At 41.5% G+C, this 20,086-nt stretch overlaps 2 protein-coding genes across 3 annotated transcripts in view; one reads left to right on the top strand and one right to left on the bottom strand.

The window, feature by feature from the left end:
* The window catches only part of ralgps2 (Ral GEF with PH domain and SH3 binding motif 2), a 97,363-nt gene that overhangs the window by 14,083 nt on the left and 63,194 nt on the right, over positions 1-20,086 (bottom strand). The window lies entirely within an intron of this gene.
* Positions 493-15,367, top strand: angptl1a (angiopoietin-like 1a). The gene is made up of 5 exons (XM_083563343.1): positions 493-791; positions 9,663-10,556; positions 13,355-13,548; positions 14,421-14,691; positions 14,851-15,367. Exons 2-5 carry the CDS (start codon positions 9,764-9,766, stop codon positions 15,039-15,041), a joined length of 1,449 nt encoding a protein of 482 aa, XP_083419469.1. The 5' UTR covers positions 493-791; positions 9,663-9,763; the 3' UTR covers positions 15,042-15,367.

Here is a 20,086-nt window from a genome sequence, read left to right as displayed (position 1 = left end):
TAATTCAGTAGTAATTCATTTAAAACATAAACCTTGAGCACAAACCTCTAACCATACTGAGGCAAGCATGCATAGATTACATAATGTCTCTGAAAAACCGCAGAAAATCCCTTTAGCCCAAAGGCTGAAACCTCGCCTGCAACATATCAGAACGACCAACTGAAACACAGCCAGCACACAAAAACCTTAACTCTGATTCACACCATATGTCCAAAATCTCACTATTTGGCTTACGTTATAGAAAACATCAGTGTTTTCACTCAGACAAGTTTCATAAGGTCTCCATTTTCTGGTATTTCTCTGAAAAACAATTATTAAAAGAGAGTAAAAAAACTGAAGAAGGCTAGATTCTTTTCTGTTTCGATTTCAGTTCCAAAAAAAAAAGAAAGAAAGCAAGAAAAACAAAATCCTGACCCTTGTAACCCTCTGTCCCTACCTCCCCTTCCCTCTTTGTTGCCAGATCTCCTTTACCTCCCCATCCTTTTTGAAAAACGAAGGCGGTGTCTGAGGGCGACTCAGTCTCCAGAAGGCAGCTGGCAGTTCCAGAATCATGTCTTGGCTCCAGATCTGCTGAAGAGCCACAGACGCTCGCTGCCTGCAGTCTCTACGAAAGAGAACTCCAGAGCAGAGGAGGCCTCGAGCGTGGGATATGCGAGACAAGCGCGCCATTGAGGACTTCCACAGATTGCTGGACACTGTGATTTGATAGCCAAACTGAAGACCTGATTTAACTCCATTAACATCTACAGGCGTGCAGAATAATCACGCTTCACTCAGCTTCAGGAGGACACGTGAGTGCGCTGCTTCAGTTCCAACTTCAGTTCAAAACTTTATCTGCCTTTTATTCACCGTCTTGTTTATTTACTCCTTCTCTAGTTCTCAGCACCTGTCTTTCTTTCTGTCTTTCTATCTGGCTGTTCACAAGCTATAATGTTTAGTGCTGCTGATGTTTTCTGCAAACAAAGCTCCCAATCGCATCTCTCGGCGCTCCCACTCAGGATGTCAGAGCACCAGGTCGGGTCTCAGCAGGTCACAGTGCTAACACTATACCAGTTGTCCTGCCTGAGGAAGAAAGGAAAAAAAAAAAAACAACAAAAAAAAAAACCCAACACCGCACAACTAGGGCAAGATCAAAGCCAAAAGAAAAAAAAGAAAAAAAAAAATCCTCAAAGACGAGAAAAAGGAGAGGGGGAAATTTTTTTTTTTCCCTGAACTTCCCCACTCTGGTCTGGGGAGCCTTGAGGGGAACAAGCTAATGATAAATGCGTGAGATTGTTTGCTTTGTTAAGCATCAAACTATAAGAGGCTTCAAATGTCAAGGGTGCGGAAAGACTCATTACCATGCTGGGCTTGTTTTTTGGTTTGGGATGAGAGTTTTATTACTGCGTTATTGTCTTATTCTGGTGAACTAAAGTCTTGTCTTCAACTGGGAAACATTGTGGAGATTCAGTTCCTCATAGATCTGCATTTTTATGAGATGATGTGCTGAGATGTGGGCTATGTTTAGCAAGTCTCACTTGGTGGCTGTGTACAAAGAGTTTCTCGACTGTTGTAGATGGGATAAAGGGCTCCATTCATATAGGAAAAATAAACCCACCAAACACACAAGGTCATTCTACACTAACTGCTTCCTCATGTAGACATGCTGGACCCAGTGACCCCGTGATACGTGATCTCCTATGTGTATAGGAACATGCATGTGTGTACGCATTGTGTGTATTCGCAACATCAGGGGGCATTTAGTAGCCTGGTGTGTACAAGATGCTACAAGAAGCTTGAACATATAATATGCTCATATACAAAAGGATTTCGAACGAGCAATACTCGCGCAAGGCAATCAGTCTCGTCGCACTGCTCTGAGGAACCAGAGGTTAAAATGCACAGAAGTTAACCCCCCTCTGTTTACATTTTTAACGACTCGCAATGCTTAAAACCCGAACCAAACAAAACGAGCAGAATGTGAAAGGTTAAGAACACACATGTGCCCTCTGAGAGCAGTAAAAACGCAGGGCTGCACATAAACAGACCAGGCAGACCTTCATTTATTTCAATGTTTCTTCCCCGAGTGTTTGCATGTAAGTACCTGCTGTAAGTGTGTAACATCAACTCAACTCAGTCCGGAGACTTCACCACCAGCTCACACCATTAATTTGGTAATGCGTCCTAAAAAAATAAACACTGGCGGTATATCAGGAGGAGTTTTTTCCCTTTTTTTTTTTTTTTTTTCCCCCCTCAGCCTACTTTCTGGTCCAGAATTAAATGTGTTTTTAACACAAAGCATTTTTACCCAATAGGGTACAGCACAAATACACAAACCAAAAGCAACATGGCATACATGCCTACACTACACACGTGCCACAACCACTGGCATGGCTAGCTTTCTTCTCATCTGTATATGAGTATAGAAGAATATTTGGAAGACTCACTCACTCACTCACTCACTCACTCACTCACTCACTCACTCACTCACTCACTCACTCACTCACTCACTCACTCACTCACTCACTCACTCACTCACTCACTCACTCACTCACTCACTCACTCACTCACTCACTCACTCACTCACTCACTCACTCACTCACTCACTCACTCACTCACTCACTCACTCACTCACTCACTCACTCACTCACGCACTCACTCACGCACTCACTAACTCACTCACTCACTCACTCACTCACTCACTCACTCACTCACTCACTCACTCACTCACTCACTCACTCACTCACTCAGAGAGAGAGAGAGAGAGAGAGAGAGAGAGAGAGAGAGAGAGAGAGAGAGAGAGAGAGAGAGAGAGAGAGAGAGAGAGAGAGAGAGAGAGAGAGAGAGAGAATTGGGTTTAATCTGTAACCCTAGAAGATCTAGAGGCTGGTAAATGTCAGGGTTTTCAACAGCTTACTGAGTGTGATTAGAAAAAAAAAGAAAAAAGCATGTTTAAAGCAGTTCTTTTGGCAGGAAACCTGGCCAAAAATCACAGCTTTTTCACACTAAAGTAACTGCCCTGTAAGGCCATGCACTGCTGAATGAACTCTTCTCAATTCGTGCTCCTCTTCAGCTCCTGAGTGCTGACTCCCAAGTGCAATTAAAGCTCCTGAGTGGCCCTTTTTCTCAGCCCATAAATTCATCGCATCACACTTTTGTCCTTGGTGTTTTGCCAAACTCCATTTCCTCATCCACTTCATTTAAATTAAAGTATAGGATAACAATATGCAACAAAGGAGAATGCTGACCAGCTCGCTTTTTGAGCCTCGTTCTTTTGCTCAACCCAAAACCCTCCACCCCCACATTCTTCCTCTCTCCTGCCATTCTTCATTTTGTCAATGCTTCCTCCGGAGTGAATAAGCGACCTTCATGACGCTTCCTGTTCTTTTGGCCCTGTGTAAAATGTTGCTGCCTGTTGTACTGAGCATGTGTGTGTGTGTGTGTGTGTGTGTGTGTGTGTGTGTGTGTGTGTGTGTGTGTGTGTGTGTGTGTGTGTGTGTGTCTGCCTCATGTGTTCAGCATGAAGTCAATGAACAATATAAAACTCCTTTACTAAAAGTTAAAGCTTTCCCACAATGCCTTTCCTGACAACTTCACCCTCACTCTTGTTCAACCTTTCTATCCTCTAGGCTTCACTTTCAACGTTCTTTCCTCTTCTTTAGAGAGAACTCGTGTGTGTGTGTGTGTGTGTGTGTGCGTGCTCGCATTTGAACGTGTAGGTGTGTATCCATCCCATCCCGACAGACTACTTCTTGTGGAAAATCTGAAGGCCAGATGTTGGAAATCTCCAATATTGTTTTAAAGGCTGGGAAATACATTTACTATATAAATAAACAAACCTCGTCCAAATGGCTCTCGCTCTTGACCAGTCAGCAGTAACTCAGGTGTGTTTGTGATCACACAAAATCTGCAGGTAGCTTAACGCGCTCGTGTGTGTGTGTGTGTGTGTGTGTGTGTGTGTGTAAGAGAGAGAAAGAGAGAGACTTTAAGGATGAGCATAGGTAAATCAGATTAACAACGCCGTTTACATTTGTAAAAGACACAGAGCAAGGCCAGCATGCACGAAATGTAAGAATTACTACTCAAGACTTCCAAGGATTGAGGGGGGAAAAAATAAATACAAAAAAGTCGGATCTAATCGCAGCAGTAACCTCTAAGTATTAAGTACGGCAGTTGCATTGCCAAAAATCCCTCAATGTACAATGTAGCATTTTGAAATATGGGCCTAATAAGTGCGCAAGAATGAGATTCGACACAAATCACACCAGCATTACACAAGCGCTCTCTCTCTCTTTATGACGCTATAACTGCATATGATTTATCCAGGCAAATACGGTTTTGTACATAATGAGCTCAAGTCTCAATAAGTGAATGATGAGATTTAATGGCACTTGAGGCGACTCAAATTATTCTGTCCGATGCCTCGTGTCCAGATGTCTGGAACATTTCAAGAGTCCGCAGCATCTTCACTTTACTGCACGTATTTTTAAACAAAGCAAGAAGCCAAGGGGTGTGTAGGACTGGAAATGCACACTTTTTCAAATATTGAAATGCAATGTCCCAGAAAAATCAAGCAAAGTGTGTATGTAATCGATTACGCAACAGAATGCCTAGATAATTACATCGAATGGATCTTTTTAAACATTTCCCTCTGTCCTCTGAGGCTCCTTTTTTGTAGCTTGTGAGTTCAGATAAATGAACACATCTCAAAACAGACAGCGGGCTGGATTCACTTACAGAACGGTACTGGGGTGGATTTAGGATTCACTCACTTCCTAATATTTAATGTGTTTGAGTTTGAATGAAACTGGGCCAGACAATACCTCAGCTAGTCGGACTCGGACCGGTTCCTTAGTTCGGTGTCTGTGTTCCCACCAATACACATAAAAATGCAACAAAGAGGAAAATGCACCGGGGTTCGAAATAAATGTAAATTCTGCATGTGTGTAAACATGGCACACGACCACAGGAGGGGCGGGAAAAAAAACAAATTTAATTGTCGATTGTTTCCAATGTTTTGAATGATGAAGGATAATGGCCTGCTCATTCAAATAACAGTTAAAAATCTGATGAATAAAAAAACATTAATTTGATTAAATTAAGTATAGCTTCATGATCAACTCAGTATATCTTATAAACTCTGTCATCAATCAAATACAATACATGAAGCATGGAGGCAAAAATCATCATCACTGCACCCCGCAACATTGTATATCTGCTTCAAATGGACATTTGGTGCAACCCAGATGAGGATGGGTTCCCTCTTGAGTCTGGTTCCTCTCAGGGTTTCTTCCTTATGCCATCTCGGGGAGTTTTTCCTTGCCACAGTTGCTCATCAGGGACAAACTTACTTACAAAGAACATATTTACTTTTAATCACCACATTATCTGTGTAAAGCTGCTTTGAGACAATGTTCATTGTTAAAAGCGCTATACAAATAAAAATGAATTGAATAGAAAAACTATTTTCTTACTAAGAATAACTAAGAATATTACTAAGAACTAAGTATTCATACAACGTACAATTTTTCATATGAGTTTGGAATAGATTGCATAGTCAAACATAGAATTAAAGAATAATGTTATAGAATAAAATTAAAAGTTCAACAGTATTTTTTCACCCTTTCTTTGTATCCTTCATTTTTCAGAAATCACAGAAAATGGCTTTATCTCTAATAATGTAATGAAACATATAAATCTTGATTCCAGAGACATGCAAATTTATGTCTAATTATTATGTATGTATAATATACTGATGTACTACGATATGTATGGATAACACTGTAAAACAAAAAAAAGATGTTATACTGAAAACAATCCAGTATGTTGTGTTTATTAATTATGCAAATTAACGCATATGTAATGCGAAGCCTCATTTGCATCTAGAAATATCTATTTGAAATGTGAAGATCCAGTACAATAAACAAGCAAACAAACAAATACACGAGTGACCATGACTGTCTATACCACTCTATTAGCAGTAGTGACCAATGTTTACAGTCCAAAAATACATTTAGAAGTTCAAGGATTATTTCTTGAAGTCCAAAATCGAAAATCATTGATGTATAGCAAGAAAAAAAACGTGAACAGTGGCTTTTTCTGACTTCCTTCTCATAATAATGTCATTTTGCAGATAATATATAACTCTAAATTGGACGTGCTGTAAAAAAAAAAAAAACACGAATAAGCTTGCCCGATTTAGATCCTAAATAATATAAATATGATGCAGAAACTGCACTTACTGCGCTCTCTGCACTTTTTTTTGCCCCTGTGGGATTGATTCGGAATACCAGAAAGATTTCTGCCTCCTTCTTCTGCATGTTAAATATCTTTTACATGTTAAAGGCTCATTTACCTTTATACATCAATTTCTTTTTCTTGTTTGTCCTTTATGATGATAGCTGGGCTGCTCTAAAAACAACTGTCAATGTACGCTGCACAAAAATCTGTATAGCTTCTAACAAATTCAGTGCTAAAAGTATAAATACCAGGTTACAGGTACACCATAAACACACACACACACACACACACACACACACACACACACACACACACACACACACACACACACACACACACACACACACACACACACACACACACACACACACACACACACACACTTCAGCAAGTAAGTCGTTTGATTAAGGTGTTACATGTACCCCAGGCTAAAGCACTTGGTGCAGAATAAATGAGCAGTGATGAAGAGATTTCTGCACATTGGCGAGAGACCAAAAAAAAAAAAAAAAAAAAAAGGTTTTAAAAAGAGAAAAATCACGGAACTTTTTCCAGCTTAGATCGCTGGGAAAAAGACTACTTCGTCATCCCAGATGGAAGATGATATTATATGCGCCTTGTTGTCAGAACTGTGTAATGATATCAAACCAGTAAAGAAAGAAGGTAGGAAAGAAAGAAAGAAAAGAGAATTAAGCCTTTCAAGCCAGTCAAAAATTCCATTTGCTGTAACAAGGCAAATGTGTGTCATTTGGGTATTTTCACAATGGATAACAAATGACAAAACCATGATTCAGTAAGATAGTTGTTGGAACCTTTAAAGTTACCACAGGGTTGTTTTACTATTTGCGTAGTGGTTTCCTCAATTATATTGTCTTAGAGACCTCGAATATGCGTCTTCAACCTATAATAAAAGCCAAAAAAAACCCCCAAAAAAACAATGAACTCCTAGGAAAAAGCCTTTTATAGCTTCTATAACCGATGTTTCTGCAATGGCGCTCAACAGAAACAAAGGACCAGATTCGGTTCTGCATCCTGAAAACCAGCCAGGTGACATCATCGACAAGTACTTTTCACATCAGAAACTTCATAGGACTCAGTGTGGATGGACACAACCTATGGCTTATGAACAGCTGCATCACGCCCAACTGCCGAAAGGTCTCAGGCAGCTGCTAACAGAGGAGATTATAGTGTTGCCGAGAACGGTCGGACAAAAACACGGAAACTGGAATGGACAACCGTATGACTCAAAGGGATTAGGACTTTCCTGCGATTTCTGAATAGTACATCAGCATAGTCCAGCATTGCCCTATAAGTAGTTGTTACAAAATATCAACTACACTGAAGCTACCACAAATGATGGCAAACATTACACCTATTCTTGCCATTTCTGACCTCAGACACATCCAGGTGATCCACCTTTTAGCTCTCGGCAAACATACACTAGGCAATCACAAAATTCACAGGCATGGAAAATACAAGACAAACTGAAGTGAGCCTCCAGCTCACTTTCTCTTGCCAACGAAAATGAATAGATCAGCCATTTATTATTACCAAGGAAGTGGAAATATACTTTATTAGTCTTTCTCCACAGTAACTGTGAAATAAAGCGTTATGTCCAGTTATTTTAGGCTCCGACGTCTGTTTGAGTCTCTCAGAATGACAGAGAGGGAAAAATGTGTGCGGAATAAAAAGCAGCACAGCTGAGGCTAGCTGGGAAGTCTGAGCTAGATTGGTCCAGCAAAACCTGTGCTTGAGCCATGCGTGCTGTTTAGCACGCCGGCCAACAGCAACATCCACGTGCTGCCTCCAGGCTTCTCTCTCCTCCCTAATTTTCACCAGCTTCAGTAATTCAAGAAATTGCTCGACTTCCTTGATCCTTTCCAGTTTCTCTTTTATTCGCACCCTCTGCCTGCTTGTTTCTCCTTCTTCATCTGAATCTGCTTCAAACAGGATTTTAGTTGGTCCATTGTGTGTGCAACAGTAGGCAGGAAGCTGTCAGTCATTGCTAAATAACCTGAATATCTTTTTAGCTCTCAGCACAGTGTGTATAAGAAAAGCAGAGGCGTAGATCGAGGTGCATACGAGGGGATTTAAAATAAAGAAAAAAAAAGATGGAATGTCGCCCCGCTCAAACGTCAGAATCAGAAAACACTGAATCGCTTTCGATTGACGAACACAATAAAGCTGTGCAGTCAGACACACATACATGACCTTAGGCCTACAGAGACACACGAGGTGGCTTGAAAAGTGTGTATACACAGACCGAGGCACCTAAGCAAGTGTGTCTTTCCCTGATGAGAAGCAGAACTGAGCATGAGGAAAGAGAAGACTGTGAAAAGGGAGATGAACAGCATTACACCGATGACGAAAGCCCGAAGATATGCGATCGCTTTGCCACAACATAAATAATGTTTCTGGTTGAAAGGAGCTCAAGATTGAAGATAAATTTTAACCCAGGGTGAAATCCAGGGGCATGAGAGGCTCTATTAATCTCTTGAAGGTTGAGTCAGAGCAGCCTGCTAGTAGGAGGCGTCTTATAAACACCAAGGGACTGAGAACCGGTGTTGGACTAATTACACAAACTATGTACTTGAGTTAAAGTAGAGATACACTCTGTAATATTACTCTAAGAAAAGTTAAACTGCTCCCTTTAAACTTTCACTTCAGTAAAAGTACAAAAGTATTTGCCCTCAAATGTACTATGGTTTATTAAGGCTATAATGTTCCTATTATCATTTTTGTCACAAGACTCTTAATCAACTGAGTTCATGTGAAAAGACTTACTTTCAGCACACTGATCTATTAATAGAATGATATTAATGAGTGAAACACTGATTGATATCTATTTAAATGATCATTAACCCAAAACCTTTTTAACTACCTCAAATGAGGTGTTGTGGCGAGTCTGGAGTTTCTTCCATCATTTATTCAGTCATAAAATCTTCTGTTTGCTTTGTTGAATTCTATGTTGGTGATAAGTAGAAAACTTGCCAATTAAAACAAGTTTAAAACAGAGCATGTGCTCGACCCTGATTGGTGATTTGCTGTGTGTTTGACCAATTAAGTTTTTATCCGCTCATAAATAAAAAGGAACTGATTTCCCATAATGTTGTTGAGTAAAAAGGGAAGATATTTGACTTTGAAATGTAGTGAATTTTAGGAAAAGTCTCCCCAAATAAAAATACTTTAGCAAAACTACAGATACACAAAAAAGCTTCTTAAGTACAATAACATTCATTTGTTACTGTCCACCACTGCTAAGATCACAGCTTCATGACCTAGAACATCATTCCTGAACTTAATCAATTAGATCCGGGGATGACATTTTGCATTAGTCAAGCAAATATTAAAAAGGGCAAATGTGAAATGTACCAAAAAGAAGTTCAACAGTTGTTCAACAGCTAAAGAGTAAATTGTTGCTTATTCATGACTATTTCGTGTTTTAGGTGATTTACTACAATCTTCTGGACTGTGCAGAGGAGGACTGAAGTGGGGGAAAAAGAATAGCATTAAAGGTGGTGGACGGGGAGGAGAAGAAGCAGCAGCCATGAGAGCAGAAACGTGGAACCTCGGCATGGTGCTCTTCTTCTGTCTCGCTGCCATGGGCAGCTGTCGCTCAGGAAATGAGCAGCTGTTGTCTAGGCGTCGCAGGGCACCAGTTGACGACACCAAAAGGTGCTCGTACACGTTCATGGTGCCCCAGCAGAAGATCACAGGACCTATCTGCGCGTCAGCCACCGGGCCTGAGCCGGAAAAGGACAGAGTGACTCGCATGGACATCTCTGACCTGAAGGAAGTATTGTCCAAGCAGCGGCGCGAGATCGAGACGCTTCAGCTAGTGACGGATGTGGACAGCAACTTAATAAACGAGATGAAGCTCCTGCGCAAGGAGTCGCGCAACATGAACTCGCGTGTCACGCAGCTCTACATGCAGTTACTTCACGAAATAATACGCAAACGTGACAACTCGCTGGAGTTGGTGCAGCTGGAGAATCGGGTGCTTAACGTGACGTCGGAGATGCTGCGCCTGGCCTCGCGCTATAAGGAGTTGGAGATGCGCTTTGCGAACTTGGCTGCCACCGTCAACAACCAGTCAGTGCTGATCTCTATGCTGGAGGAGCACTGCATGCGTAGCTATGGACGACGTGAGATTCCTGCCGTGCCGCCGCTGGTGCAGGTAGTGCCTGAGAACATCCCGGTCAACAACAACCGCTTTACCAATGAGATCCATAGGGAACATAACAACCGAGCTTTCCCACGGGGCTCGCGCATGGATGTCCCCCCGACTGCTGACCCTCTGGGCATCCCACCAGCACCACAAGGAACCCTGAACTCTGACGGTAATAGAATTGCTTTGAGTTTTTAAATGGTGGCTGGTTCTGGTGGTTCTGTCATAGCCAGTTGCAGACACTAATAGAAAGGGGCTTCGGCTTCATGATTAGTCTCATATGAACAGGTAACAACCTGCCAGTGTCTAGTTCCTGTATAAAGAAAACAAGGTACGGTAAATGATATCACCCACTTCTTTAGCCTAATTACAAGGCAGGAGTGCAGAAACTGCATTTTTTTGTGACATAGGTCAGTCCAGAAATACAACTAGTCCCAGACTTAGGATGGAGATGTGTTCCGATGACACCGTCGTAACTTGAAAATATAAGTATTTATATTATGGCCTAGCCTACCCAGTAATCTTTACATTTATAAATCTGTCGTATCGCTCTCTTTATCGTAAGATCAAAAAGAAATTATGCGGACCATTGTAATAAGGGGACCATCTGTATATATAAATAAACGAATTAATGAATCTCTAATGCAGAGAATGCGCGATTTGATACCACAGCGTCCCCACGTTGCTATAGAACAGACAGCAATTCAGGCAGGAATGTATGTAAGAAATATGTAGAAGATGTTTCTGTAATATTACATTAAACAGGAGGGACATGCACTCACCATCAGACAGTCAGGAAGACATTAAAGCTTACATGCTCATCACGTAAAGAAATGTTGCGCATATAAACGTTCATGCGCTCCGACGGGCACAGCACAAGGAGAAAGTCGGGAATGAGAACCAGCTGTTAGGGAGCCATTATTTTTCTACCTCTGAGAGCTGACACCCTCGTCCTCTTCACCTTTACTAATGAAACCAGAACGACAGCGCTTCAATCCCTCCCTGCTGCAGCACTTACATTATCGCTATCCAGCCACATATTTTGGAATAAAACTCAGAAACACAGACATCTCTGCATTTCAGAGTTATCAGACTCGTATCACGCTCCTCCACCTCTGTCAGAATTTTCAGCAAGAGTCTGAAGTCTGAGTCTTTTGCTTTCACACGATGAATCATCGCTCAGAATGTGCAGCCTTGCTGGCTTCAATTCCTTACTGCTGACCACTAACAGCACCCCTGCTTTGCCTAAAAGAATATGGTCAGGACCACAGTTTATGCTTAACATGCGAGGGTCTAACCACTACGCCAACACTTCCAGCAAAATAAAGAAAAAAATGAGGAAAAAAGAAAGGTAGTGCACATGAAAATGAGTCACTTCTAAGAAATAAAAAGCCAGTCTAGAGTAACCCCGGTGTATTTTGGGGGTCCAGGCGTCAAGCATCTGGCACAAAGCCTGGCTGTGTAAGATCAATGTCGATCATTCATGCTCGGTAACCCCTGCTGCTTTAGCATCAGCATGGCTGCTTAAGGAGTTTCCTTCCACACAGGAAACAACCACTCACACAGGCAACCAAACAGGCTTCCAAGAGGACCCCCATCATCTTTTACCTTTTTCCTGGCTCACCCGTATACGACTGATTAGTTTAGCTTAAGAGAGGGGAAGGGAAACCGAGAGACAGAGAGAATTACAGGGAGCGAGTGATGGAAGCTAAGCCTGCACATGATAACTCCATTATAATTTTTTTTCGAAGTCTGCTCAGACAGAGAGTTCTTGCAGATTGCAAGTGAAGTGAACAGATCATATGAGTGCTACCCAGCTAAAAGGTGTTCTCCCTCTACAGGAAATCATTTCACAATGATCTATCAAGTTGTCTTAGCTTTGACTTAGTGCTTTGGTCATAGGAATGAAGCCATTAACGTGGATGATTATATTTAATAACAGTTGATGATAGATCATTGATCTGATCTCCTATTTGGCCTCTCTGCTGCTATTTTTCCCCATGGCCGCATTTGATTCCATTAGCTGCATCAGAATATCGGACTGAATGCCTCTTGAATCCGAATCCATTAATCTGTTTGAAATGTTTGAAAAACCAATAGTGCAGTAAAGGGTCACAACATTCTTTACATTTGAACTGTTAAACCCTTCCAAAATGACCAGACACTGGTATTAGAACATTAGCAGCAATTAATCATGTTATGCAACAATCTGTGTAAAAAAACAGCCAACGTTCCTGATATAGTAAGCGTATTGTTCTGGCTATCAACCCTCTCTAAATCTTTTGTTTGTAAAAATTTGTCAGAAAACAGAACAGAACTAAAAAAGAAATTATAGCATCAAAGAATATTGTGTGTAAATGTTTGAATTCGTTTTCCATCAAAAAGTACAGCTCTGTCTCAGCAGCAATGATGTTGCTCAGAGACTTGCCAACTTTCACGGTCTCTGTACCCCGCGAGGAAGTGGTATCTCAGTGGGTAAAGCTCTTGGTAACTGTTTGGAAGGTTGGGGGTACAAGCCCCAGGATTGCCAAGCTGCCACTCTCAAAGCCCTTGAGCAAGGCCCTTAAACCACTGTGCTCCAGGGGCTGTATCTTGGTTGACCCTGCGCTCTGACCCCAGCTCCTAACATCGCTGGGATATGTGAGGGAAAAAAAAAAGAAAGAAAAAAAAAAGTGTTTCACTGTGAATTCATGTGGCATGAATAAAGCTTCCTTTCTCTTCATCTCATCTTTTTTCTCCCACTCTCTCAATTTATAGAATAGTCACAGTCTCCATCTCTCCAGTTCTCTAATGTCTCTTTGCCCTTCTTTCACTCTCTCTCCCTCTCTCAACGTCTCCTTTTCTTTCCCGGTCTTTCATTGTCTCCTACTCCTCTCACCATCTTACTGTCTACCCTTTTACCCTCTCTGACCCACTCTCCCTCTCTCCACCATTCTGTTACTCATTGTCTCTCAACGGTCTCTTGCTTAGGCCCATTCCGTGACTGTTATCAGGTTCGCCAGGCGGGCCACAGCACCAGCGGGATGTACCTTTTAAAGGTAGAGGGCAGTGACCGGTTGATTCAGGCATGGTGTGAGCAGGGGTTGGACAATGGAGGCTGGACTGTCTTTCAAAGGAGAAAAGATGGCTCAGTCAACTTCTTCAGGAACTGGGAGAACTATAAGGTAAGAAGCTATAGTATGACACATTCTTATTGTGTCCTTCGTTACTTTAGGTCAAAGCAGGTCAAAGCCTAGCTCCTGTGGTGTTCTCCGGTGGATCTTAAACCAGGCCTTATGTCCTTCTGTACACATACTGTAGATACATTATTATATTTAATGCTGTGTGGAATGCAAACATTTTGTTTCCTTCCCGAAGAGACCTAAATTTGCTTGTTGTGAGGGACTGAACAAGTGAGACAAAAGAAGGAATGCAAAAACAGGGAAGAGAAAAATATCTCACCAAGACCTTTGGAGATATAAACAGGCGTAAGCACGCCTAACCAAACATCAACATCCATCAGAACACAGTTCTGTCAGGAATGCAGTCAATTCGGTGAAAACATAAGCCAGTCGTTTAGCTTTGTGCAGGGAAAACCGTGCAGGGAAAACCATGCAGGGTGGGGGGGGGGGGGGTGGGCGGTCCAAACAAGTTTACCAATTTAACCACAATACTTTTCCTCAACCCTGATGTTCTCACACACAAACACACACGGAGTCAGGCCAGGCAAATTCACATTAACCAAAGGAACACTTCTTGAAATTCTTTCAAGTGTGCCACGGATAGTGAACACAATTCAATCCAGCTGGATGGCTGAGTGGAAAAATGCCAACAGTTTTCAGCTGCTGGAATTCGTAGAAATTTCTCATTCACTTGTGCCTGGTCTGTCGGTTATGGATACTGAGCATGACGTTATTCAGATTCCAAAAAAAAAAAAACCCCACCCCAGACAGTTTTATGAGTACTGAGGAACCTAAAAGATACAACAGGGTTGTCTGTGTATACTGCATACTAACAAACAAATTACTCATGAGAGAAAAACTCTCTCTCTCAACAGAAAGGCTTCGGGAATATAGATGGTGAGTACTGGCTGGGGTTGGAGAACATCTACAACCTGGCCAAGCAGGGTGACTACAGATTGATGGTGGAACTGGAAGACTGGTCAGGGAAGAAGGTGTACGCTGAATACAGCAGCTTCCGGCTAGAGCCCGAGCTGGAGGGTTATCGTCTGCGCCTGGGGACCTACCAGGGTAACGCCGGCGACTCGCTGGCCAGCCACAACGGGAAACCCTTCACCACGCTGGACCGGGACAAGGACTCTTTCACAGGTACAGCTGCTCCACAGAATGCACTGCAATAGTGTACAGTTGCTCATGCATATAATTTGTACCACATGTTTAGTTAGATCTCCTGGATAGGGTACTGCTAAATGATTATCTTCTGTCTTTCAGCTTCTCATATGTTATTTTCCTCTCTCTCAACTCCAGCAGGCAACTGTGCTCACTTCCACAAAGGCGGCTGGTGGTACAACGCGTGCGGGCAGACTAATTTAAACGGCGTGTGGTATCCCGGGGGTGTTTACCGCAGCAAGTTCCAAGATGGGATCTTCTGGGCTGATTACGGAGGAGGCTTCTACTCGCTCAAGTCTGTGCGCATGATGATTCGCCTGATCGACTGATCGAGATTCATCCCTTTCACTATAACACGTGTTTATTCAGTAGTATTTATAATCATTTTCTTATCCTTAACAAGGACCGCACACTTATAAGAACTTGTATTGCCCATAATTATGACAAATTCTACACAAAGCAGGTGTAAAGACTGAGACCATACTGTGTCTGAGACACAGAGGGGTTGGAAAAGGTCTCGCTGCAGAATGACATCGCCTCAAGCTCCTCCTGATTCAATCCCATTCCGGGTTTGGTCTTTTTTTTTTACAGACTGAGTTTTCACATTTTTAGTCCCTTTGACAAAAATAGCTTAAAATAAAACAAAAATACAAAACATACTACTCATTTTTTTTTGTATACACAACAAGGACTGGTAAAAATCTGGGCTGAGAGCTCAGTCAGCTTTGATGTGTATTGGTCTGTAAATATCCTTTAGGTTTATTTGCGTCATTTTTTTCTCTCTTTTTTTGTTAAGAGTTCATTTAAGAACTCGGGATCAGAACTGGCCTTTTATCCACGTCTGTTATTTATCAGTCGTTATTTATAATAGTTATGGTATTTGTTATTTATGCCTGTTTATGATGTACGTTGTGCTTCTTCCATCCGCACATTCATCCGTGTGTGCGTGCGTGTGTCGACTGTGCCTCAGTACAAATTGTGTATATACATAAAATCATAGCGGATTCAAATAAAGTTGTACAGCACTGACAGACAAACACTGCATTAACACACTTATTTAACAGGTTGTCTAATGGCATTTCACTGACTGACCGAGTGCAAAACTGCACATGCGAGAGGAGTCCAGCTAGCTGAATCACCACCGTGCTATTTTGGCTAGCAAACAGTGAATGAAACCAGAGGAAGTCTGTCTGATATACATGTATCTGTTGAGTTTGTTAACAAACTACTTTACCTCTGCATCATTTGTGATATTCTGAGAGAATTTTTTTTTTCCCATAGCATAAGAGCTAAAGCACAAAACACTAAAGTATTGGGACCCCTGACTTTTCTCAGCACTGTGTGATCCTTCAGAACAAAAAGAAAAAAAAGTTACCACAAAGATGAAGGCACACATTTGTAGAGAATGTTTTCACTTAAACTAGGAGACCCAAAGGTCCCTGCCCTAGCATGCCTATGCTCCTGTGCACAAAACCAGCTCAGTGAAGATATACTTTATATAGGTTGGTGTGGAAGATCTACTGGTATAGAGTTTGAACCTCAACCCTATTGAACACCTTTAAGATGAATTTGAACATTGATTGCACCTCAGGTTACTTATGACATTAAGCATCCTTGTGGTTGAATGAGCAGAAATCTCCACAAGCACAATCTACTGAAACATCTTCCCATAAGGTTTTTATAACAGCAAATGGGGAATAAAATGTGGAAAAGGATGTTTAAAAAAAACATCACGCACGTCCACAAACCTTCGTCCATTTAGTGTATGTCCAGGGTTAAAGTAATATATTCGATACACAATGGCTAATTTGAACCAAGTTGTTATGTTTATATATGCAGTACGAATACGTTCTCCACTTAGCTAGCTAAATGTAACCATGTAGCTAACATTACATAACAGTGAGTGACGCACATGTATTACTGTGTTTGTTTACAAGTAGATAACATCCCCGAGAGATTTAATAGGGAGGCTAGGTAAAGTACTGTAGGTGTCTCTTGGCTTGAAATATTATTGCAGCCAACAAAAATACTGATTTGAATGATACTCCAACTGAAAGCCACGATACATGATGAGTATAATAGTTTGTTTCCCTTAGTCTGTAGCAACGCACTTAACCAACTCAGGATCGGTTGTATTGTGTTATACTGTTTATACTTTATCAGCCTAATCAACTGCTCAGTACTTTGGAGCCTGGCTAGCTAATAAAGCTGCAATCTCATACATACGCGCTGCACATCCATGCATCAAAGCTGCCCTTATAAATACCTCAGATTATTCTTCATTATACAGTAAACCAAGGAAAGTGAGAAAAAAAGGTAGACAGAATTTTCACGTCAAACTATGCAGATGTATGAGTGGAGAGATGCACGTAGAGACGCTGAGACAACGAAAAACGTGTTTCTAAAATCCAGGCAGAGATAACTGGAGTGCAGAAAGGCGAAAAAGTAAAGAAAGGTGCAGAGGGAGACGGAAATAGTGCAGAACATTCCTTCCATATAAAGTGCTTCGGTTTCATTTTTCACAAAAGCGTATTTTACTGAAATAACGACTCTCTGTTTACTGGTGCCTCTGCGGGACCATGCTTCAGAACATCCTCAATCTATTCTCACAGCAAGGACACAGACACACAAACAAGGGGGAGGGAGGGAGGAAAAACGATGAAACATGCAAGGACCCTGTTGAGACTGGCTCTTGTTCAAAGGTTAGATTATCTTGTGTTCTTCTGGCGACCCTTGGAGCAGGAGTCTCTCTGAACAAGCGATGGAATCGGCGCTGAAGGAGCCTCGGCACAGAGAAACGCCCCGGAGAACGAACGGAGACATGAAAGAGTGCAAGTTTCCATTACTCTCCACTTCCTGGCTACCAGAGCACATCTCTGCGCCTGGCATCAAACACAAAATCTTCACACACGTAGCGCAGATGTGCCCTCGATTCATGCGCACACAAACACAGTCAAAACAAAACAGCTTTTCTGCTGGACAGTGTGGCACCAAAAAATCTCTAGTCATAATGTACCTTGAAGTCCCTCCCACTAAGTTTTTTTTTTTTTTTTTAGCTTTACTGATGGAAATGCAGGCATCCCGTTATCTGTAGAAAACTCTGCCTACCTTTCCAGGTTTAATCATGTGACGAGTAATAAACATCAAGGTATGATTTTGATCAAATTGTTTGTTCCCTCCAAAATCTAGTGGAACATCTTCCCATAAGAATGGAGGTTATTTTAACAGCAAATAGGGACTACATGTGGAATTGGATGCTCAAAAAACAGATACAAATTTTTATGGTTTCCACAAGAAACTTCCATTCAGTTATTCGTGAGAATGTGAAATGAGGGATTTGGATGCGAGGACGGGGACTCCCTCAGGCTTCAAACCCAGAGTGAAATCAACTATACAAAGGTCAAGCAACCAGAGTGCAATCACACCCAGACAGGTAGTGTGAAATGACATGCTGGTGTGCTGTACGACCACCCAATGAGTCTGGATGGCATGCTGAGGAACTTCCCAGACTGTATCTGGCTTTACTAGATCAGTGTGTGTGTGTGTGTGTGTGTGTGTGTGCGTGTGTGTGTGTGTGAGAGATGCAGTTGTCTGGAGGGAGAGCTGAACTCATGTCAGCATCTTGTCCACCCAAGTATTAAGTGATGAAGTAAATAGTTGCTGCCAAGCATGTGCACTTTCACACTTACACTCGCTCACCCTCATAAACACACACACACACACGCACACACTCAGACAATCTTCAGATAAGAAAATCTGTTAACAAAAGGCTAGTCAACTAAACTTCCAATTTTCATTCTCTCACTTTTCTTCTAACCTTTCCGGTTCGGTCGTTCTATCGATCTTTTCTCCTCAATTCCCTTCCTACGAAGTCTCCTCTATTGCTCTGTAGTGCAAACAAATTATATAAAAATCGGGAAAGCCGTTTCTTTAACATCTCAATTGTCATGTAGCTTAGAAAGCAGATGCTAAACGCATCCATCACAATAACACAATTTAAAGATTTGACCACACATTCAAATCTATACCCATCGCACATGTACAATAAAACCAACCGATATAAGGGGGCGTTTTTTACCAATGCTGTTCACTGGAGCTGTTCAGCAAAGCACAATTTGAGTTACTTATCGCTTCCAGATGATAATGTGTCTGTTGGACACGACTGTGTTTAATTTCGACACTTTCATTTGCTACACTGGCAACGTAGCCACGGATTCTTCCCTGTAAAAACCCGAATGATCTCCGATTTGGAGAATTCGCAAAAATACCTCTCTGCCAAACACCATCTACACCTAAGACAAACTATTCATCTGTTCTCTTCGTAGTTTAAAGAAATGTGTTGAAATGATTGTCTATTCTTACAGAAAATAAAAGTAGAGAATTGACAGATGAACATAAAATGAAAAGATTTTCATTGTAAATTCAAGGACCAGTCAGCCTTTGAGTGAATTTTATGGATGTTGAAGACATCAAAGCATAAAGGATTACCGCTTTCACATTTATCTATCGAGACTCGCAGACTAAATGATTAAGTAAAGGACTTGTATTATTACATTGTTCACCAGTTTTTCATCCTTTTGCTATCAGCTGTACATACACACACACAATCTGTATACTCACACTCGAATGCACAAGAGCAGTAATAGAGATTTTGGAAATCATTCTACTAAATGTGTCCATTTGTGTTTTCTCATACAAACAAGAGTCCATAGACATTACACAAGAAACACACACCAGATTTTCTATTACCTGGAAAATATTAACAATGTTGGCTGTTAAAGATGATCAATCAGAAGCAGAGATACAGAGAGATCAAATAGCACAGCGCACTGGAAGACAGAGAGGCAGGCAGCATGAGTTATTAGTTATATAGAGTTAAATCTAAGTTTGTGAAAGAAGAGCCTCAGCACAGCAGTTCCCTCTGCATCTGGTCAGTGTTCTTCATTTCCACTAAAGAAATGTACTTATCAAGCAGTGCTCAGACTAAATTAGTGCTTGTCAACACGCATCATTAAGCGCTTTGTGTGTGTGTGCGCACGTGAGTGTGTGTGTGTGTGTGTGTGTGTGTGTGTGTGTGTGTACGGAAAACGTTTGCCAAATAGAAACCAGTGAGTCGTTCTTTCCAACAATAGTAATTAATATGGAAAAGAATACACAACAAAAACAAAAGTAAAGATATGCATACACATGTACACAAAAACACATGATGGACGGCATGTTTTTCTCTCGTCCCGAGTGACAGCCGCTTATCTTCAGCTCACGTCTTTTGCAGACTAACACACACACACCCCCACACACAGGGACATGCATGTGGACATAACCCTAACCCTAACCCTAACCCACACACACAACCACCCACACAAAAGGAGGACTA

This window comes from Silurus aristotelis, assembly GCF_946808225.1.
Source record: "Silurus aristotelis genome assembly, chromosome: 15".
NCBI classification, from domain to species: Eukaryota; Metazoa; Chordata; class Actinopteri; order Siluriformes; family Siluridae; genus Silurus; species Silurus aristotelis.
This window is presented reverse-complemented; position numbering and strand designations above follow the sequence as displayed.

Excerpts from the sequence above, each read along its gene's own strand:
- angptl1a (XM_083563343.1), top strand. The coding sequence starts at position 9,764 with ATGAGAGCAGAAACGTGGAACCTCGGCATGGTGCTCTTCTTCTGTCTC. Across the intron at positions 10,557-13,354 it reads AGGAACCCTGAACTCTGACG|GCCCATTCCGTGACTGTTAT; the intron begins GTAATAGAATTG and ends TCTCTTGCTTAG. Across the intron at positions 13,549-14,420 it reads GGAACTGGGAGAACTATAAG|AAAGGCTTCGGGAATATAGA; the intron begins GTAAGAAGCTAT and ends CTCTCTCAACAG.